Genomic DNA, 23,566 nt, shown 5'->3' on the forward strand with positions numbered 1-23,566 from the left:
CCACCACCATCACCATCACATCCCACCACCTCCTCCACCACCACCACCTCCACCACCACCACCTCCACCACCAACACCACTACCACCACCATCACCATCACACCATCACATCCCCACCACCACCTCCACCACCATCATCTTCATCACCACCATCACCACCACCTCCATCACCACCACCACCACTACCGCCACCACAACCACCACCAATACCACTGGCAAAATTTTTCTTTTCCTATGAATGATGATTATGGTAGATGTTAGGATTTTTAAAAAAAGATATATACAATTTACACAAAAGATACAAACTGAAAGCCAACACCCAACATCACTTCTTAGAATCTGGATCAATACTGGGAGACCACACCAAATATTTGTCTTTTAGAGCCTACTAACCTCAGAATTATCCTTTAATAAGATGATGTATCTACACAGGGCATCTTGCCAGAAGGGAAGTTTGTGCCTTACTATGCATTCTGTATAAAAGGACGGAAGTCTCACACAGGCAGGAGGCTCAGCTGAGAAAGGTTCCTGTCATTACTCAGCTAGCAACTCTCAGCTCCTGTTGGGTACAGAGGGAAGGTGACTGCTGTGTGTGGAATGGTGTGAGGGGGGATTTTGGCTCAGGTCACAGGTAAAGCCAGAAGGTGCTGAGTTAGAAACCAGGAAGAGGCCTTTGAGTCATTGAAGGACTAGCTAGGAACTGAGACTGGGACGGGGGTGGTGGGAAACAAGAAGGTCAGGATAGAAAGTGACCTTCCTCTTGCTTTTCTCTAGACCACAATGACCCACCTCTGCTTCCTGCTGTTTGTCATCATTGCCACCAGAGAGTGCAGGGCAGGTGAGTCTCATTACAGGTACCCACTTTCTTCAGGTCATCTCTAGCTTTAGAGGCAAACAGCACTTGACTGGGTTGCTCCCAGGATCTGGGTCTCTGAGGGCCAGAGATCATGCTCCCCCACGATAGGATTTCTCTGTGTAGCCCTGGCTGTTCTAGAACTCTCTCTGTGCACCGGGCTGGTTTCAAACTCAGAGATCTGCCTGCTGCGGCCTCCTGCATTTTGGGATTAAAGACATCACAGATCAGCTGATCATGCCTTTTACAATTTTTTTGAAATTAAAAATAATTGTATTATTTTCCGACTCATTTTTCTCTTCCCTTCCAACTCTTCCCAACTATGCCTCACCCCCTACTCTCTACCAAAGTAAATGCACTTCCTTAGTGGATATGTAGTAGATATTCCCGAACATATAAATACGACCTAGTCATCCCCATTGAGATGATGCCTTTGAGATGTGGGCTGGGTGCTTAACGCCTCTTGAAGAAACTGTTCTGAGGCAGTGAGATTTTGAGACGAGTCCTGGTCCAGACTCTGCCTGTCTGTGGCTCAAGGGAACCCCTCTGTCCTGTTCCTGTCACTCCTCAGGCTGTGGCCCTTCTTGGCCTTAGGGTTTCAATGCCAAAAGCAAGGTCTGGTTTGTACCCAGAAAATATTTTCTTCAGTCCTACACTCTCTAAGAACTCAAGGGTATTTTAAAAATGCATAATTCCACTTTACTGCTTTTAAAAAAAGTATGTGTAAGGCAAAGGTCAGGTCCTCCAAGGCTGTCTTACTTGATCTTCACGGAGAGTCCTTTCCAGCTTGCCGTTAGGAACTAGGGAATTCTGTGAATACGATCCGGAGGGACTTGACTTGTGAATGTGGAGCTTTTCCACCAGAGTCCTTCTGACCCCAAAGTCTGTTTCTGCCCTTCTAGGACTTTGCAGAGTTGAGGCTAATTTGAAAAGCTTCTCGTTCTATGGTCTCCTGGCCAGGTCTCTGTACTGCTGACCTCAGTACCATGCTTCAGGCTCATTGGGCTAGCTGCATTTCTTCTACCTGTGAAGCTGGACTTCATTTTACTCAGGACATTGAGCACAGTGCCCCCCTCAGGACTTTGGATGTAGTGCTCTCCTCATGACTTTGGGTGTAGTGCTCCCTCAGGACTTTGGATGTGGTATTCCCCTCAGGGCTTTGGATGTACTGCCCCCCTCAGGACTTTGGATGTACTGCCCCCCTCAGGACTTTGGCTGTAGTGCTCCCTCAGGACTTTGAATGCAGTACTCCCTCAGGATTTTGGACACAGTGCTCCCCCTGCTATCAAATCTCGTCTTTCTTCCTTGTGGATTCTCAGAAGTCACGGAATGAGTTTAGGATGATTGACAAGGGGAGGCTGGTGTCGCATAACAGTGAACCTCTGCATCTTCCCCAGCTAACGAGAGCCAGGACACCAAGGGACGGACCCACCCTTTCCTTCCCTCTCTGTTCAGAAGCTGCAAGGAAATCAAGCAGGAGATCGGAAAGGCACAAGGTGAGTGGGGACTTATTTAAGAGCACATTGTAATCCTAGCACTTGGGAGCTGAGGGTCAAGGATTGTAAGCTGTAAGTTCCAAGCCAGCCTGGGAGACCCTGACTCAAAAAATGCAAACAAAAGCCTAGTTAGGAAAGACAGTCTTTATTTTCTCTATCAATTATCTATCTATCTATCTATCTATCTATCTATCTATCTATCTATCTATCTATCTATCTATCTCTATCTATCTATCTATCTATCTATCTATCTCTCTATCATCTATCTATCTATCTATCTATCTATCTATCTATCTATCTATCTATCTATCTATCTATCTATCTTTCTTTCTATCTATCTATCTATCTATCTATCTATCTATCTATCTATCTATCTATCTATCTATCTATTTTGAATATACAGTGTTCTGCACCTATGACTGTGCGCCAGAAGAGGAAACCAGATCCCATTACAGATGGTTGTGAGACACCATGTGGTTGTAGGAATCGATCTTAGGACCTCTGGACAAGCAGTGCTCTGAAGCTCTGAACTGCCTTTCTACCCAAGCCTTTATTATTATTATTTTGCCTTTATTTTTTAAGATAGAAAATATGATAAAATATACACAGTGGATAAAAATTGCTCCTTAAACAATTCTAAGGGTTTTCAGAGGTAAGAACAGTTATGGATCACCACTGTCTGCCTTCAGAACGTGAAATAGTAACTCTGTAGCCACCAAGCAATGCCTTTCTGTAGTCCCTGGGGACTGCAGTTCTGTTTCTCCATCTGTGAATCTGTGCAATCTTGTTCCCTCATGTGAGTACTCTGCTTATTACACCAGGATGCTTCTAGGCTTGTACAGGTTGTAGAACACTTCATCTATGTAAAGAACTATTATTATTATTATTATTATTATTATTATTATTATTATTATTTACATGTCTGTGGGCAGGAAGGTGTACATGTGTGTGTAGGTACCCGCAGAGTCCTGAAGAGGGCATCTAGTCACCTGGAGTTGGAGGAACAGGTGCTTGTACACTGACTGCTGAGTGTGAATAATGCCGGGAAGCCAACTCACGTCCTCTGCTAGAGCAGTGCTTGCTCTTAACCACTGACCATTTCTCCAATCCACTTCACTCTTCTTGATCTATTGGATATATAGGAATGGACAGAGTACTTATCGTGTATAATATATAGCACAGCATATTGCTTATTATGTTTTTTTTTAATAGGGAGACGTCCTCAGGTTGTTTCTGCCTTTCAGGTCTTGTGACCAGAGCTGTAATGAAGATGATTGTACATGTCTGAATCCCTGTTCCCAGTTCTTTGTACATACCAAGTGGAGTTGCTAAGTCCTTTGATAATAACGTTTTAACTTCAGGAGAAACATCACTGTCAGTTTGGGTAATTCTGTGTTCTGCCACAGTCACAGAAACATGGCTTTCTGAACTCAGGTGGATCCCAGTATCCCCAGGGACAATGTGGTAGGACACTCAGTGTATGAGGCATTAGCCATGTCTGTAATCCCTCGAGCCATCCTGCTTCCGGAACTGAGATGGACAGTGAGGACTGTGGACTGGTTCTCTCCACAGATGGCCTCTATTTCCTGCGCACGGAGAACGGTGTCATCTACCAGACCTTCTGCGACATGACCACTGCAGGTGGTGGCTGGACCCTGGTGGCTAGTGTGCACGAGAACAACATGTATGGGAAGTGCACGGTGGGTGATCGCTGGTCCAGTCAGCAAGGCAACAGAGTGGATTACCCAGAGGGGGATGGTAACTGGGCCAACTACAACACCTTTGGATCTGCAGAGGGCGCCACAAGTGATGACTACAAGGTTGGTGCCCTCTGTGGTCCACCCTGGGAAAGTGTGAGGATGTGAGTGTGGCTCAAGCCTGCCAGGGAGAGGGCCAGAAGGACCCCCCTTGACATAGGGATGGAGAAGTGAAAACTACTGATCCTGAACCCCAAACTCACCCACCTAGGCTCATAGGTCAGTAGGTGCTGGCAGTGGGACCATTATCCCTGGACTGGGGAATCTGAGCATGGCAGGAGCCCAGGGAGATCAGCTCTGCTGAGCACTGTGCACATGGGTCCTTTGCTCACTGAACTCTCCTGCTCTGGTCAGACTCAGTGTTTGTTGCTTTCCAGAACCCTGGCTACTTCGACATCCAGGCTGAGGACCTGGGGATCTGGCATGTGCCCAACAACAGCCCCCTGCATAGCTGGAGGAACAGCTCCCTGCTGAGGTACCACACCTTCACTGGCTCCCTGCAGCACTTGGGCCATAATCTCTTTGGCCTCTACCAGGTACTCAAGCCTACTGGCCTGGGCTCCTTCTCGTGGGTGTGGAGAGGGGGAGGTGTTTAAGATTGGGCAGAACCATCATTCCACAGGCTTGTGTTCCACGTTTCCATAACTCTAAAGATAATGATTGTTCTCTTAGGATGTCTGAGCCAAGGAAGGGAAGGGGTAGAGAGCAGAGGAGAGGAGAGGAGAGAAGGGGAGGGGAGGAGAGGGGAGGGGAGGAAAGGGGGTAAGAGTGGGAAAAAGGAGAGAAGAGAGGTGCAGAGGGAGAGACAGAGACAGAGAAAGAGACAGAGGCAGAGGCAGAGGCAGAGACAGAGACAAAGGAAAGGATTCTTTCCTGTCTGACTGGTTTGGAAATAATCTCAGTTACTGGGCCAGTGCTGTGCCCCTCCATGCAGGGCAGCGATCACGGGGGTGCCAATGCCGCAGTCCTTACACAGTGACTTCTTTTGTTCCTTGTAGAAGTACCCGGTGAAATACGGAGGAGGAAAGTGTTGGACTGACAATGGCCCAGCATTACCTGTGGTCTATGACTTCGGTGATGCTCAGAAGACAGCCTCTTATTATTCCCCTTATGGCCAGAGTAAGTCTATAATGCTCTTCTGAACTCTCTGCAGGACATGGGTGATCAATTGAGTTATGATAAGTAGCAGGCAGTCATTTACCAACAATTGCACCCTGGTCTTCTTCTACGAATATTTGCCGTTTATTTCACTTCATTCTCAGGGGTACCCTTGAGCTCTGAAAAAAAATTTTTTTTTGTTTTTTGGATTTTTTTTTTTTTTGAGACAGGGTTTCTCTGTGTAGCCCTGGCTGTCCTGGAACTCACTCCGTAGACTAGGCTGGCCTTGAACTCAGAAATCCACCTGCCTCTGTCTCCCAGAGTGCTGGGATTACAGGCGAGCGCCACCACCGCCCAGCTGAGCTCTGAACTATTACTAACCCATTTTACAGACCAGGAGACTGGGTCCCTGAAGGTTCAGGAACTTGGCTGAGAGAACAGGGGATAAGCAGGAGAGCTGGCATTTGCCCTGGGGAAGTTTAGCTCTAGAATCTACTCCTAGTAATCCTTATACCATCCAGTGCTTTCTCAGAGATGGGCCAGGTCCATGGGCATGCTGCAACAACAGCAAAGCACAGAGAACAGCAGAAAAAAATGGAGTTTGATTTCTGTTGTGAGGGGTGACTATTGTGTTGTTTAATATAAATCCAAAGGTGGCATTTACCCCTCATAGAGGTTGAGCCTCTGCGGTGTAATTTAAAGCTCTTATTTCTGATGGTTGGCATATAAAAGTTTAAAGTAAACAGAGTCAATACACTGGCCAGGTGCTGTGACCTCCCTTGGAGGTCAGTGATCTCTTCCTGTGTTATTCTTCATAGAAGCTGTCAGCAGATTGGGGTCTTTTGAAGACTAACTCCTGTACTCGGGGTTTGGAAAAAGCTCCTCCTGGCTATGTTTGTGGGTAGGATGCTTCAGCCATGGGTCATGGTAGTGTCACAGTCCAGCAGTCTGTCTGTCTGTCTGTCTGTCTGTCTTTGTCTCTCTTTCTTCCTTTTCTTCCTTCCTTATTTATTTCTTTGTTTTTCTCTCCTCCCTCCCTCCTTTTCTCCCTCCCTCCCTCTCTCCTTCCCTCCCTTCTTTCTTTTTAGTTTTTGAGACAGGGTTTCTCTTTGTAGCTTTGGTTGTCTTGGAACTCATTCTGTAGTACAGGCTGGCCTTGAACTCTGAGATCAGCCTACCTCTGCCTTCCAAGTGCTGAGGCTAAAGGCATGCACCTCCACCCAGGCTCCACCAGTGTTTCTAATGTGTTGAACTAGAACCTGTGCCTTGCACTTACAATCTCTTTATTGACCTTAAGACAACTATTTCTACATCTTTCATTGAACACTGGTTTTTTCCTTTTCTTTTCAGGGGAATTCACTGCAGGATTTGTTCAGTTCAGAGTGTTTAATAATGAGAGAGCAGCCAGTGCCTTGTGTGCTGGCATGAAGGTCACTGGATGTAATTCTGAAGCTGTGAGTCTTTTAAAAATACTATTTATTTTATGATTTTAAATTGTGTCTATACCTGTGTATTTTTGTGTAGGAATATGCATGTGTGTACAGGTACCCTTGGAAACCAGAAGATAGTGTTGGATTTCCTGGAAATAGAGTTATATGTGGTTGTCACATGCCTGACATAGGTATTTGGGAACAGAACTGAGATCCTTTGCAAAAGCTGCAAGTGTTCTGAACTGTTGAGCCATTTCTCATGAGTCTTAGTGGGGACCAAAGGGGTCTGTGAGTAAGACAGTTTTTCAGTGTGTGTTGAGCATGGGAACCTGTCATAGGAGTGTGAGCATGTATGTGGAAGTGTGATCTTTCCTCATTCTTTTTTGGTCTCAGGAATCATAACTTCTATCTAAAAACAAATTTTCTATCTGGTAGAAGACCAAAGTCAACATTACAAACTTCTAATGCACTGCTGCTTAGATTTTATGATAAAACACCCCCTACATAGACTTAGGGTGACACTTGTGTTTAGGAAGCCTTTCGGATCTTAAGGTCAATACAGAGATTTTCAATGTATTTGGGGTTAGAGAGATAACAGGTGTTGTCACTCTCTACCCAGGATTTAGCTTTAGCTTTCAGAGTGAAACATATCCTTTCCAGGGCTTGTACAGATACCCATTGTGTTGTGAGGTTACTAGAAGAGTTTAGACATCTGGTAGACCTCACTCACACTATTCTCCCTACCACAGGCACATTCTATGGTTAGAGATCAGCATGTATACTGATTGTGAGGTCAGGTACACTTAGTTCCACTACAACTACTTGATATTTCCCTAAGCCTGGGATCATTAAACTCTTGCTGTTTATTTATTTATTTTTCTAGTTTGTGTCAAAAAGAAGAAAGAAGAGAAAACCTTTGGGTTAGTAGGAATCAATAGTAGGAATTAACATGGATACCAGATTCTCTTGGAATCCAGACCTCCTCAAAGTAACAGTCTGAGAAAAGGGTCCTCAGCTCCTGACAGGTGGCCCTGTTTCATGGATTCATTCCTTGGTCATTAGAGTATCCATTCTCTAGAAAGGATGTGGAGGCTTTGCTGACAAGGAGGTCTCTGACTGTGATGGAGGGTGATGAGTACAGAGATAAGAAAGGGAAAGTCTCTGGGAAATCCTGGATCCTATTCACCTTCAGTCAAGTCAAAGAATATGACATGTAGTACACACAGGTGTTAGTGTGTACTGTCTTATTGTTCAGTATGGCTTGCTTTGAGCACCTAGACTGTAACAGTACAGGAGACACTAAAAGCCATGCACTTTGCTAGCACTTAAGAGTTTAGACATTTGTACAAATGTATAATTGTTATCTTACATGTTTGAAGTATAATGGAAATAAAAACTAAGGTGCTTGGACATGGCTTAGTAATAAAGCATTTGCCTAATGTGCAGAAGGTCCTAGGCTTTGGTTTTTAGTGACATAAAACATAAGAAAGCAAAAGACAGCACCTGCAATGAGCACTGGAAATGGCAGAGTACTCTGACTGCAGGGGAGGATTTTTGGTTTTCAGTCAGGGCTCATATATCTCAGGTTAGTCCTCAACTTGCTATGTAGTTGAGAACTAACCTTGAGTTTCTGGTTTACCTGCCTTTACCTTCCCAGTTCTAGGATAAAGGCATGTGACACCACATCCAGTTTGTAGGCAAGGTAGTTTTTGAGTTGAGTCTTGGGAGATGAACAGAAGCTTATGATGCAGGCCGATTGAGGGTGAGTGAATAGTGTGTTTCAGTTTACCAGTATCTCAGCTAGCATGTGGTATCAAGGGAAAGCAAGCTGTAATTTACTTAGTTTTGGTGTATGGGATGGATATAGGGCAGAGGCAAGAGCTGATTTAGGAAGTGTTAGCAGGAGCTAGACCAGGAAGAGACTTTTACATTATCCTAGGGAGTCTGTACTGTATATGTAAGTGGTGGGAGCCATTAACACATTTTAAAGGGAAGACTGGCTTGATTATCTGTGTGTTACAAAGCTGACATTGATAGGCACAGTATGGCAGGTTTCAGTGGGGGAGAGAGGAAGCACAGAGAGAGATGGTTTCTGTGGTCCAAATGAAACCATAAACTAGGGCAGTTCCACATATGGGGCTAATGAACACCAATGATTTAACATTTAAGACCAGATGAATATATAGCATGGGAAGAGATGTCTAGGAGAGACTTATGGTTTTAACTTGGGGGAGTGAATATCATTTAAAAAATTTTATTAACATTAAGTTTACTTAACTGATAACACACAGTTATATGTTAATAGGATATATTGTGATGATTCAATACATGAATAGATCATGCAATGTTTAAATCAGCCTCTATCCTCAAAATGCATTTCCTAATGGTAAAAACATTTCAACTACTTTCCTCTTATACTAGTTATTTTATGCGGGTGTGTGTGTGTGTGTGTGTGTGTGGTTCCTGCCCCACTTTATCCTGTTTATTTCCCAAGTAAATGCCATAGAGACATTAGATTTTATTAATAAGCTGCTGGTACTATACTTGGCAGTTTCTGAGCTATTCTAACCCCACTAGGCTATCAATAACCAGGTAAATGCCTCCATACTGGCCAACTGAGTCTTGCTCTGTGTCATGTGTGTCCTCAGGGATAGCTTCTCTTAGCCATGTGCTCATGGTCCATCCTGCCTCATGGAGACCTTCTTCTTCCCCTCCCCTTTGTCTTTCCCCTTATGGTCCCTACCTAAGATGTCTTCACTCTATCTGATGTTCTGACTTCCTCTCTTCTCTGCCCAGTCAGAGGCTCTAGCTTTTCATTTACCAATCAGAGATTATTGGGGAGCATTCTTTACAGCACACTGATTAATATGCCCATGTCCAGATTGCAACCTGATCTTGGGGCACATAATTCAGCATCTAAATACACAGTGTACTAGATCAACTCCACACCCTCTAGCTTTGGAACGTTGCAACTACTATTATTGTCTATAACAATCTTTCTCCGCAATAGCACACTAGTATTTCTTGTTCCTATTTAACTATAATTTAGTACCCATTAAATCTCCCTTGTTTTTAGGATAATGTAGAGCCAGGTATGGCAGCACACGCCTATAAGCCCAGCACTTGGGAGGCAGAGGCAGGTGGATTTCTGAGTCTGAGGCCAGTCTGGTCTACAGAGTGAATTCTAGGACAGCCGGGGCTATACAGAGAAACCTTGTCTAAAAAAAACCAAAAAAAAAAAAAAAAAAAAACCAAAAAAAAAAAAACCCAAACAAACAAACAAACAAAAAAAAAAAAACAACCAAACCCCCAAAAAAAAAAAAAAAAAACCAAAAAAACAATAAACAACAACAACAAAAAGGATAATGTAGCAGAACATTGTTCTGCTAGTTGGGATATTGAGTCGCAGAATCAACAATTTCAAAGCCACTGAATATCATTTATTAAGTCACAATGTTTGCAAGAAGACAGGTTTGGAGTCAAGTTGGGATTTACACACATGCTGCTGCAAGTTTTGGTCAATGATGGATTGTTTGTATGACAGTGGTCCATGTGGTTGTATTGCCTAGAATTGCCATAGTGATTCTAGATTGTTTGGGGACACCCTATGCTGTTCACACTCTGGCAAAACAGCCAATGAATTCCTCACAATAAATCCCCATTGGTAAGTGGCACATGGCTATAACTAACTGTTTTTTTCCCCATGTGAAACTTGAGATGCTAGAATAGCAATTCAAGTGGCATATGAATTTAAGATCTTTAGCTCAAGAAACATCAGGGCTGAAGATGAACAGTTTGAGCTGTTTATGAATATTTGGTTAGTTGAAGGCACAGGAGTGGCAAAGCATATATAGAGAGTTATAAACGTGTTCTCTCTGGGAAGTACAACTTAAGGATTTCATGAAGGAAATGTCTAACCAGGAAACCTGAGAACAGAGATTCAGAGAAGTTGAAGGAAAAGTAGGAGGAGACAATCATGCCACTAAAGCTACTGGAAGGGCTTTTCTGGGTCAACTAGATCAATGCTGCCAGTGGAGAGGCTGGTGATGGACAGAGTCCATTGAGTTTACGCATTAAGGTGTCTCTAGACTTATTAGCTCTATTAGCTGTCAATGTCCTTGGGGTGCAAGTCTGTGAGTTCATATCTCTAGAACACCATATGTCACCTGCACACAGCCATGAAGTGTCTGTAATTCCAGTGTTCCCTAGAGAGGAATAGGTAACAGAGACAGGAGCCTCTCCAGAAGCCGGTAGGTCAGCTTCACACAGTGGTGAGGAGAACCAACTCATACCATGGTGAAAAGGCAAGGCCCAAAATCTGAAGACTGCCTTCTAATGTCTGTATTCACATAGGTACATTTGTGTCACATGGTGTCATGAGGATGGGTGTGAACCCCAATTCACTTCCTTTTTCAGTGACCTATTTCTCTAACCAGACCCCAACTTCCGCAGCTCCACACTTCCCAGTGGTCAGTTCAAAGTCATGAACACACTAACGACTGACCAATTGATGATGTGGGCAGGGTCTCCATATTCAATCCTGTCCCCTGTCTCTGAATATTACTTTCACCAGGACCTGGTCTTCAGGACACACACTTTGGAAGGGCCCTTTATATCCAATCATCTCACCAGCTGACCTCTCCTGGCTTCTTGTTTTCCAGCACTGCATCGGTGGAGGAGGGTTCTTCCCAGAAGGTAACCCCAGGCAGTGTGGAGACTTCGGTGCATTTGATTGGAATGGATATGGAACTCACATTGGGTACAGCAGTAGCCGGGAGATAACTGAAGCAGCTGTGCTTCTGTTCTATCGCTGAGAACTCTGTGGGATGGGCCCAGACTTCTCCAGTCTGTGGGTCCAAGGCACAGAGAAACACTTCCCTAGGAACTAGAATGGTACTGACCAGGAAAGGAGAATAAATCATGTTCATTGCAAACTTGCTGCCATCATGAATTCTTTCTGTGCAGGGGTGGGAGATTTGAAAAGAGTTTCTGCTGTCCTGGTTGGGTTGTTCTTGGGACATCAGGTCTAGGAATCTGGATAAAACAATACTCTTTTTTAAAAAATTTATTTATTTAATATATTTTTTATTTACATCTCAAGTGATTTCCCCTTTTCTGGCTCCCCACTCCCTGGAAGTCCCATAAGCCCTCTTCCCTCCTCCTATTCCCCCATCCGCACCTTCCCACTTCCCTGTTCTGGAATTCTCCTATACTGCTGCACTGAGTCTTTCCAGAACCAGGGGCCACTCCTCTGTTCCTCTTGGACATCCTTTAATATATGGATTATTTCTTGGGTATTCCAAGTTTTTAGGCTAATATCCACTTATCAGTGAGTGCATACCATGATTGATCTTTTGAGACTGGGTTACCTCACTTTGTATGATGTTCTCCGGCTTCATCCATTTGTCTCAGAATTTCATGAATTAATTGTTTCTAATGGCTGAATAGTACTCCACTGTGTAAATATACCACATTTTCTGTATCCATTCCTCCTTTGAGGGACACCTGGGTTCTTTCCAGCTTCTGGCTATTACAAATAGGACTGCTATGAACATAGTGGAGCATGTGTCCTTATTGCATGCTAGGGAATCCTCTGGGTATATGACCAGGAGTGGTATAGCAGGGTCCTCCGGAAGTGTCACTCCCAGTTTTCTGAGGAACCACCAGACTGATTTCCAAAGTGGTTGTACCATCTTGCAATCCCACCACCAGTGGAGGAGTGTTCCTCTTTCTCCACATCCTCTCCAACACCTGCTGTCTCCTGAGTTTTTAACCTTAGCTATTCTGACTGGTGTGAGGTGAAATGTCAGGGTTGTTTTGCTTTGCATTTCCCTAATGACTAATGATGTTGAACATTTCTTAAGGTGCTTCTCAGCCATCTGAAGTTCTTCATGTGAAAATTCTTTGTTTAGCTCTGTACCCCACTTTTTAATAGGGTTATTTGGTTCTCTGGGGTCTACCTTCTTGAGTTCTTTGTATATATTAGATATTAGCCCTCTGTCGGATTTAGGGTTGGTGAAGATCCTTTCCTGATCTGTTGGTTGATGTTTTGTCCTTTTGACAGTGTCCTTTGCCTTACAGAAACTTTGTAATTTTATGAGGTCCCATTTGTCAATTCTTGATCTTAGAGTGTAAGCTATTGGTGTTCTGTTCAGGAACTTTTCCCCTGTGCCCATGTCTTCAAGGGTTTTCTCCAGTTTCTTTTCTATTAGTTTCAGTGCGTCAGGTTTTATGTGGAGATCCTTGATCCACTTGGAGTTGAGTGTAGTACAAGGAGATGAGAATGGATCAATTTGTATTCTTCTGTATGCTGACCTCCAATTGAACCAGCACCATTTGTTGAAAAGGCTATCTTTTTTCCACTGGATGTTTTCAGCTCCTTTGTCGAAGATCAAGTGACCATATGTGAGGGGCCGCTCGTTGCTCCTGCAAACTCCATTACAAGATGGCGTTCGCATCTAGCTAAAATGTATCATTAACCGGCGAACAAATCAGTGCGCGTGCCTGAAGTGATTTAACGTCCTTCGGTCTCTGCCTACCTCGTGGCGTAATATGGGCTGATGAGCTGCAACCAATTAGGAAGTGCCACGTCCTAGGCGGGCTTACCAGCCTATATAAGGGACGGTTTTTCAGACCGTTGGAGTCTCCGTAGTTGTAAGCTTATGCTCTCCCTCTCAAGATGCATTAAAGCTCTCTACAGAAGGATCCTGAGTGTGCCGCGTCGTTTTGCTGTCGAGACGGTAGCGCGGGTCAACTGGTGCCGAAAACCTGGGAATACGACCAGACCATCGTCAGCACCAATTTGGAGACCCCTTAAATTCAGGATTCAGAACTGTAGGTAAAGACGTTCAGAGAGGTATGTCTTTTCCGGACTTTGACTTGAGCTTTTAAAGGTAGCATTGAGGCCTTGGTTATTGTTCTAGGGGCACTTGTCGTAACATTTGTATCCATCAAGGTTGGTGTTAATATTTGTATCCATCAAGGTTGGTGTTAAGTGCAATAAGACCAATGTAGATAAGCGGCAGCAACTGGGTCTGCGTCTCAGTCTCCTGTAGATAAAGGAGCTGAGCACCGTTTTTATACTTTCGCTTTCCAGGCAGGTTTTTACTTTCGCTTTCCGCGCAGGTTTTTACTTTCACTTTCCTCTCACTGGTAAGGGGGACGTAGCCGCGGGCTCTCCCCTTCTTTTTTATCATCACGGGCTCCTCTCAGTCGGTTGTTACCGCTATGGAAGCTGTGTTGAAACAGCGAGATATAAAGATTGCCAACCGAACGCTCAGAAACTTTGTAAAGGAAGTGGATTGGGTGGCTCCTTGGTATGCCTGCTCCGGCTCACTAACTTTGGCCTCTTGGAACAAGCTGGGTAGGGACCTCGTTAGACGAATGGAGGAAGTGTTCTTGAGGAAGTCCAGGATAGCATGTCAGAAACTGAACGCAGTGAGAGGTTAGGCGCGCGAAGGAAGAAACGGGCCCAGTATAAGGAAAATGGACCTCCCGGAAAGTCTGCTGACAAGGGAGAGTATTTTAAGGAACCTAGATATAAGGAAAATGGACCTCCCGGAAAGTCTGCTGACAAGGGAGCGTATTTTAAGGAACCTAGATATAAGGAAAATGGACCTCCCGGAAAGTCTGGTGACAAGGGAGCGTATTTTAAGGAACCTAGAAACTTTTTATTTGTTGAAAAGTCTGACAAGGGGACTAATTTATACCCTGTCCGAGAGCTGAAAGCTCTGCAATTAAGTAGTTCAGACAGCCCCGGAAGCTCAGAGGATGAGAGCCTCGACCCCGAGCAGGAGGCTGAGCTAGATGAGGAAGTGGCAAAATATGAAGAGAGATATCATCTAGATGATCATTTGCAGGGCAATAAGAGACACCAAAAACATTCACATTATGGGATAGCCGCTTCACGGGTGGTCCCTTCGGCACCCCCTCTGTATGAGGTCCGCCGAGGATCCTTCTCCTTCCTACCTGATAATGTGAGAAGGAAGCTACGCTCGGCTTTCCCTGTTTTTGAAGGCCTAGAGGACGGGCGGGTATACGTGCCCGTGGAATATAATCAGATAAAAGAATTAGCAGAATCAGTTAGAAAGTATGGCATTTGCACCAACTTTACATTAGCACAATTGGATAGATTGGCAAGAGATTCTATAACACCTGCTAAGACCTTTGCCCATGAGGATTATGTTGCCACCCCTGTCTGTGTCTGGCCGCCATTCATATGGATTGTTAGCAACAAAAGCCGTGTAGATACTGAATTGAGCTGTGGAGAAGGGGATTGTTATTACACCCTATGCTGGGATGCTGAAAAGTTCCCCATTGCAGTGGTAACCCGAATGCCACGCTTTGTGCCCGTTCTGGTGAAAGCCCCTAATAGCATGTCATTGTTTAGACAAAAAAGAGATTTTGGAATCTCAGCCATTGTTGAAAATTTTACTAATTTGTCTAAGAATCTTTTTCAGTTCATTTTTCAGTTCATTTTGCAGAATTGGACTTCTGAGTTTGAGCAGACGCTTCGTGAATTAAGGATGGCTGTGCTCCAGATCAACTCCACATGTCTTGCTGTCATCTTGGATCTCTTCGGCCGTCTCCTATTTCAAAGAATGGGTGGGGGTTGGATTGTTTGGCATGGCCGTCTGCCGCGGACTGGTGTTTCTCCTATGAATGGTGTACAGACTCAGAACCCAAAATAAGCGAGACAAGGTGGTTATTACTCAGGCGCTTGCAGCCCTGGAACATGGGGCTTCCACTGATGTATGGTTAACTATGCTCAAGCAATAGATCGCTGACCGGACAGCTCTTGCACGCCCGGAACTCAGGATCATTGCACTGGGCAGAGTGTCCAACACAGCACCCAAGGAGGGTTGTTGAACGAGGTATCGCACAGAGGGCCACTATCCCTCTGAGAGACATGTCGTTCCGCATAAGGGTTGCCTGCCCAAGTCTCCCTTTCCCAGAAAACCGGCAGAGGACAGGTCGAGAGTATCTCGGGCTCCAGAATAGGCCTAGGGATAACTCCCGCACATGGTCTGATCAATATTTTTGGCTGGGAGGTGCGACCACTGTCTCTACCCTCTCTATTGGGAGATATATTTGCTGCATAATAAAACAAAAAGAGGGAGATGTGAGGGGCCACTCGTTGCTCCTGCAAACTCCATTACAAGATGGCGTTCGCATCTAGCTAAAATGTATCATTAACCGGCGAACAAATCAGTGCGCGTGCCTGAAGTGATTTAACGTCCTTCGGTCTCTGCCTACCTCGTGGCGTAATATGGGCTGATGAGCTGCAACCAATTAGGAAGTGCCACGTCCTAGGCGGGCTTACCAGCCTATATAAGGGACGGTTTTTCAGACCGTTGGAGTCTCCGTAGTTGTAAGCTTATGTTCTCCCTCTCAAGATGCATTAAAGCTCTCTACAAAAGGATCTTGAGTGTGCCGCGTCGTTTTGCTGGCGAGATGGTAGCGCGGGACAACCATAGGTGTGTGGGTTCATTTCTGGGTCTTCAATCCTATTACATTGATCCACTTGCCTGACATTGTACCAATACCATACAGTTTTTTTTTTTTTAAAAGCTGGGCAGTGGTGGTGCACGCCTTTTTTTTTTTTTAATATTTATTTATTTATTATATATAAGTATTCTGTAGCTGTCTCCAGACCCACCAGAAGAGGGTGTCGGATCTCATTACAGATGGTTGTGATCCACCCTGTGGTTGCTGGGATTTGAACTCAGGACCTTCGGAAGAGCAGTCAGTGCTCTTAACCACTGAGCTATCTCTCCAGCCCACCATACAGTTTTTTTTTTTATCACTATTGCTCTGTAGTAATGTTTGAGGTCTGGTATACTGATTCCCCCAGAAGTTCTTTTACTGTTGAGAATAGTTTTAGGTATCCTGGGTTATTTGTTATTCCAGATGAATTTGAGAATTGCTCTTTCTAACTCTATGAAGAACTGAGTTGGGATTTTGATGGGGATTGCGTTGAATCTGTAGATTGCTTTTGGCAAGATGGCCATTTTAACTATATTAATCTTGCCAATTCATGAGCATGGAAGATTTTTTCCATTTTCTGAGGTCTTCTTCAATTTCCTTCTTCAGAGATCTGAAGTTGTTGTCATATAGGTCTTTCACTTGTTTGGTTAGAGTCACTCCAAGATACTTTATGCTGTTTGTGGCTATTGTGAAGGGTGTCATTTCCCTAATTTCTTTCTCAGTCTGCTTATCCTTTGAGTATGGAAAGGCTACTGATTTGCTTGAGTTGATTTTGTAACCAGCCACTTTGATGAAGTTGTTTATCAGCTGTAGGAGTTCTCTGGTATAGTTTTTTGGGTCACTTAAGTGTACTATCATACCATCTGCAAACAGTGATAGTTTGACTTCTTCCTTTCCAATTTGTATCCCTTTGACGTCCTTATGTTGTCTAATTGCTCTAGCTAGGACTTCAAGAACTATATTGAAAAGATATGGAGAGAGGGGAAACCTTGTCTAGTCCCTGATTTAGTGGGATTGCTTCACATTTAGTTTGATGTTGGCTACTGGTTTGCTGTATATTGCTTTTACTATGTTTAGATATGGGCCTTGAATTCCTGTTCTTTCCAAGACTTTTAGCATGAATGGATGCTGAATTTTGTCAAATGCTTTTTAATTAATGAAATGATCATGTGTTTTTTCTTTGAGTTTGTTTATGTAATGGATAGCATTGATGGATTTCTGTATATTGAACCATCCCTGCATTCCTGGGATGAAGCCTACTTGATCATGGTGGATGATCGTTTTTGATGTGTTCTTGGATTCGGTGGGCAAGAATTTTATTGAGTATTTTTGCATCGATATTCATAAGGGATATTGGCCTGAAATTCTCTTCTTTGTTGGATCTTTGTGTGGTTTTGGTATCAGCATAATTGGGGCTTTGTAGAACGAGTTGGGTAGTGTTCCTTCTGTTTCTATTTGGTGGAATAGTTTGAAGAGTATTGGTGTTATGGTTTCTTTGAAGGTCTGATAGAATTCTGCACTAAAATCATCTGGTCCTGTGCTTTTTTTGGTTGGAAGGCTTTCTATGACCCCTTCTATTTCTTTAAGGGTTATGGGTCTGTGTAGATGATCTATTTGATCCTGATTTAATTTTGGTATTTGGTATCTGTCTAAGAAATTGTCCATTTTTCCAGATTCTCCAGTTGTGTTGAGTACAGGTTTTTGTAGTAGGATCTGATAATTTTTTGAATTTCCTCAGTTTCTGCTGTTATATCTCCCTTTTCATTTCTAATTTTGTTAATTTGGATACTGTCTCTGTGCCCTTCGGTTAGTCTGGCTAAGGGCCCTGGGTTTGATGATTTCCTGTCTTCTTCTCCTCCTGGGTGAATTAGCTTCTTTTTGTTCCAGGGCTTTCAGTTGTGCCATTAAGCTTCTAGTGTATGCTTTCTCCAATTTCTTTTTGGAGCCACTCAAAGCTATGAGTTTTCCTCTTAGCACTGCTTTCCTTGTGTTCCAAAAATTTGGGTGTATTGTGCCTTCATTTTCATTAAATTCTAAAATGTCTTTGATTTCTTTCTTTATTACTTCCTTGACCAAGGTACCATTGAGTAGAGTATTGTTCAGTTTCCATGTGTATGTGGGCTTTCTGTTGTTTTTTGTTGCTATTGAAGACTACTTTTACTCCTTAGTGATCTGATAGAAGGCATGGACTTATTTCGATCTTATATTTGTTGAGGTCTGTCTTGTGACCAATTATATGATCTGTTTTGGAGAAGGTACCATGAGGTGCTGAGAAAACGGTATATTCTTATGCTTTAGGCTGAAATGTTCTATATATATCTGTTAAATCTAATTGATCCAAAGGTTCAATTAGTTTCACTGTGTTCCTGTTCAATTTCTGTTTTCCTGATCGGTCCATTGAGGAGAGTGCAGTGTTGAAGTCACCCACAATTATTGTGTTAGGTGCAATGTGTGCTTTGAGCTTTAGTCAAGTTTCTTTTATGAATGAGGGTGCCCTTGCATTTGGAGCATAGATATTCAGGATTGAGAGTTTTTCTTGGTGGTTTTTTTCTTTGACCAGCAAGAAATGTCTTTCCACGTCTCTTTTGATGACATTAGGTTGAAAGGCAATTTTATCTGATATTAGAATGGCAACTCTGGCTTGTTTCCTGAGACCATTTGCTTGTAGAATTGTCTTCCAGCCTTTTACTCTAATGTAGTTTTTGTCTTTGACACTGAGGTGTGTTTCCTGTATGCAGCAAAATGCAGGGTCTTGTTTCCTTATCCAGTCTGTTAGTCTATGTCTTTTTATTGGGGAATTGAGTCCATTGATGTTAAGAGATATTAAGGAGTAGTCATTATTGCTTCCTATTATTTTTGATGTTAATTTTATTCTTGTGTGGTTATCTTCTTTTGGGTTTGATGAAAGAAGGTTATTATCCTGCTTTTTCCAGGGTATAGTTTTCCTCCTTTTATTGGCATTTCCTCCCTATTATCCTTTGTAGGGCTGGGTTTGTGGAAAGATATTGTGTAAATTTGGTTTTGTCATGGAATATCTTGGTTTCTCCATCTATAGTGATTAAGAGTTTCACTGGGTATAGTGGTCTTGGCTGGCATTTGTGTTCTCTTAGAGTCTGCATGAGCTCTGCCCAGGATCTTCTAGCTTTCATGGTCTCTGGTGAGAAGTCTGGTGTGATTCTGATAGGTCTTCCTTTATATGTTACTTGCCCTGTTTCTCTTACTGCCTTTAGTATTCTTTCTTTGTTTAGTACATTTGGGGTTTTGATTATTATGTGACAGGAGGTAGTTCTCTTCTGGTCCAGTTTGTTTGGAGTTCTGTAGGCTTCTTGTATATTCATGTCATCTCTCTCTTTAGGTTAGGGAAATTTTCTTCCATAATTTTGTTGAAAATATGTGCTGGCCCTTTAAGTTGTAAGTCTTCACTCTCATCAATGCCTGTAATCCTTAGGTTTGGCTTTCTCATTGTGTCCTGGATTTCCTGGATGTTTTGGGTTACAAGCTTTTTGCATTTTGCATTTTCTTTAACTGTTGAGTCCATGGTTTCTATAGTATCTTCGGCATCTGAGATTCTTCTATCTCTTGTATTCTGTTGTTGATATTTGCTTCTATGGCCCCTGATTTCTTTCCAAGGTTTTGTTTTCTATCTCGAAAGTTGTCTCCCTTTGCGATTTCTTAGTTTTTTCTACTTCTGTTTTTAGATCCTGAATTTTTTTTGCTCAGTTTCTTCACTTGCTTGTTTATGTTTTCCTGTAATTCTTTGAGAGATTTTTGTGTTTCCTCTTTCATGACTTCTGCCTGTTGATCAAAGTTCTCCTGTACTTCTTTAAGTGATTTTTGCATTTCCTCCTTATTCACTACTATCTTTTGACACATATTTTCCTGAATTTATTTAAGTGATTTTTGTGTTTTCCTTGTAAGGGCTTCTAGCTTTTGATCATTTTTCTCCTGAATTTCTTTAAGAGATTTATTTATGTCCTTCATGTGTTCCTCTAACTGCATCATGACCAGTGATTTTAAATCCAACTCTTGTTTTTCTGTGTGTTGGGGTATCCAGGATTTGCTGTTGTTAGAGAATTGGGTTCAGATGCTGCCATAATGCCTTGGTTTCTGTTAGTAATGTTCCTACATTTGCCTTTAGCCATCTAGTTCTCACTGGTGTTAGATGGTCTTATTGTCACTGGCTGGTGCTTCAACCTACTGTGGACCTTTAAGGCTAGTTCAGGGACACTGGATGACTGGGTTTCCTCTGGACCAGGTGCTGAAGTGCCTTCCTCTTTTGTGCCATTAGAACCCTGCTGAGTCTTGCCCCAAGCAATGTTATACTTGGGTTGTTTCAGTGAACTAGGTGCTCCCCGACTGCACTTTCATAGAGCAAAGATAGCAGTGGAGAGTCACTCCCTCTGCTGATCCTCCTGTCGGACACAGGGCCCTTGACAGGCTGGCTGGCAGATGAACCGCCTATGTGCTCAGGTCCTGGGCACAGGCAGACCCCTGGCGGTTTGTGCCCCCAGAGATCTTCAACTAAGGATATCCCAGTACCTGGTGGTGCTTTTCTGCCACAGAAGGCAAGGAAGATGGCATCGGGGAGTCACCCCCTCTGCTGATCTCCATGTAGGACACAGGCCCCATGACATGCCAGCTGGCAGATGAACGTCTATGTGTTCAGGTCCTGAGCACAGGCAGACCCCTGGCGGTTTGCACCCCTGGAGCTCTTAAACTCAGAACATCTCAGTACCTGGTGCTGCTTTTCTGCCCCAGCGGGCAGGGAAGATCCTCTTTTAAACATTATGAAGGATACAGGGAGGGGAGGGGTCACTTTACTCCACTGCTTTCTCATCTTGTTCTTTTTTTAAGATTTATTTTTCAAACAACAACCACCACAACAACAAGATTTATTTATTTATAATATATAAGTATACTGTAGCTTCTTCGGACACACCAGAAGAGGGCATCAGATCTCGTTACAGATGGTTGTGAGCCACCATGTGCTTGCTGGGATTTGAACTCAGGATCTCTGAAAGAGCAGTCAAGGCTCTTAACTGCCTACCCATCTCTTCAGCCCCCCTCTCATCTTGTTTTAAAAGACTGAAATAAAATTTATTCATTTATTTTGTGTGTCAAAGAATTATGTGCTGGGTGGTGGCGGAGTCTCAAGCCTTCAATTCCAGTACTTAGAATTAAATATCAGACACATTGAGAAACCCTCATCTATTCCCATCCCCAGACTCAAGGGCCAATCCTTAAAAAAGGAGACTTCTTTTTAATTAATTGATTGATTAATTAATCAGTTAATTAATCAATCAATCGATTAATTAGGTTTTTTTGAGACAGGGTTTCTCTGTGTAGCCCTGGCTGTCCTGGAATCCACTCTGTAGACCAGTCTGGCCTTGAACTCAGAAATCTGCCTACCTCTGCCCCCCAAGTGTTGGGATTAAAGGTGTGTTCCACCATGGCCCATCGAGAGGCTTCTTAAGAGAGCACAGAGAGAAAGAGGGAAAAAGGAGGCAGCTTTACTGGGACAGTTGTATAGAGAGGCTGAAGAGAGATAACAAGCTAGACATAGATGAGGACAGAGTAAGCCAGAGAATGAGAAGGAGCCAGTGTATTAGAACATGCTGTTAAAGTCAGTATGAGGCAAGCAGAGCAAGTCAGAAGAAGCCAAGAGAAGCCAGACTGGATCAGGCAGGATGGAAGGGCTCAGAAGAGCTCAGTTGACTCAGCTGGAGATCAGAGAGAACCAGGCAGGGGTGCGCTTAGTCAGCTGGAAGTCTCAGAAGCTGAAAACATTCTAGGCTTAGATAAGATTGTAATTGTATGGAGGCTACAAGCTTCCAGGACTAGGCCTAGGTTAGCAGATGGAGGCACTAAACCTCCTAGATGACAATTACTTGAGGCAAATAAAAGTTACTTTTACATTCATTACATTTTAGAGTTATGGAAACATGGAACACAAGCCTGTGGTATGATGGTTCCCGCCCAATCTCAAACACCTCCCCCTCTCCACACCCATGAGAAGGAGCCCAGGCCAGTAGGCTTGAGTACCTGGTAGAGGCCAAAGAGATTATGGCCCAAGTGCTGCAGGGAGCCAGTGAAGGTGTGGTACCTCAGCAGGGGGCTGTTCCTCCAGCTGTGCAGGTGGCTGTTGTCAGACACATGTCAGATTCCCAGGTCCTCAGCCTGGGTGTCGAAGTAGCCAGGGTTCTGGATGCAACCAACACTGAGCCTGACCAGAGCAGGAGAGTTCACTGAGCAAAGAACCATGTGGACAGAGCTCAGCAGAGCTGATCTCCCTGGGCTCCAGCCATGCTCAGATTCCCCAGTTCCAGGGATAATGGTCTCACTGCCAGCATCTACTGACCTATGAGTCTAGGTGGGTGAATTTGGGGTTCAGGATCAGTATCTTTTACTCTCAGTTTCTACTATCCGACAGCTCTAGCTGGAGATGTGATAGAATTCTGAATGCTGTGGACACACCCTCCCCACCTTCTTCCCCATGCAGAGGAGACAAGTAATGACCCCAAAGGGACCGTGGCACTCGTTTGTCCTCCTAAGAAATACGGTGAGCTCAGTGGAGTCCTGAGAGGAAGGGGTACTGTTTGGGAAGAGAAATATCACCAGAAGTGAATAAAAATTTTGGAGTAGTTTAATCTTCAAATGACAGTGGTGTTGGGAGATAAGTCAGAGAACACACAGACTCCTATAGTCAATAGAAAGACTTTATTTGCTGGCTGGTGGGATACATAGGGTAGCCCTGGCTGTCCTGGAAGTCACTCTGTAGACCAGGCTGGCCTCAAACTCAGAAATCCATCTGTCTCTGCCTCTCAAATGCTGGGATTAAAGGCATGCACATCACCCAGATGTGCTTGGCTTTTTTATGCACAAAAAATGTATCCTGGTCGATACACTTCAATTGCCAAAAACAGTTAGCAATAGGCAGAACTACAGAAGTCAAAATGTAAGGTTAGTGCTTTCAGGGACTTTCCCAGAACTGTGAACTGTGATTTAGGTCTTTGATCTCAGTTTTGCAGGTGTAGGCGTCCATGTGATGGACTCTTAGGTCAGGATGGTGCCTTGTAGCATTTAGCATGGTGCCCGTCGTGTTAAGGTCTGAGAGTCTGTTACCATGGTCCCAGATTCAGTGCATAGTCAATACACACTTCCCTGGTGCTCCATTCCCTCCTCCATGTCCCTGGTGCTCCATTCCCTGCTCCATGTCCCTGGTGCTCCATTCCCTGCTCCATGTCACTGGTGCTCCATTCCTGCTCTATATCCCTGGTGCTCCATTCCCTGCTCCATGTCCCTGGTGCTCCATTCCCTGCTCCATGTCCCTGGTGCTCTATTTCCCTGGTGCTCCATGTCTTTGGTGCTCCATGTCCCTGGTGCTCCATGTCCCTGGTGCTCTATGTCCCTGGTGCTCCATTCCCTGCTCTATGTCTCTAGTGCTCC

The 23,566-nt window shown here is 43.9% G+C and overlaps 1 protein-coding gene across 1 annotated transcript; it reads left to right on the plus strand.

Moving 5' to 3' along the window:
• The first annotated feature begins 780 nt into the window (after nucleotides 1-780).
• Nucleotides 781-11,518, plus strand: LOC127697176 (intelectin-1a-like). Its single transcript, XM_052200111.1, has 7 exons — nucleotides 781-838; nucleotides 2,251-2,349; nucleotides 3,922-4,169; nucleotides 4,484-4,642; nucleotides 5,105-5,225; nucleotides 6,555-6,658; nucleotides 11,296-11,518. The coding sequence occupies exons 1-7, from the start codon at nucleotides 781-783 to the stop codon at nucleotides 11,446-11,448; spliced, it is 942 nt and encodes a 313-aa protein (XP_052056071.1). The 3' UTR covers nucleotides 11,449-11,518.
• The last annotated feature ends 12,048 nt before the right edge of the window (nucleotides 11,519-23,566 follow it).

Source organism: Apodemus sylvaticus, chromosome 12, assembly GCF_947179515.1.
Source record: "Apodemus sylvaticus chromosome 12, mApoSyl1.1, whole genome shotgun sequence".
Classification (NCBI taxonomy): domain Eukaryota; kingdom Metazoa; phylum Chordata; class Mammalia; order Rodentia; family Muridae; genus Apodemus; species Apodemus sylvaticus.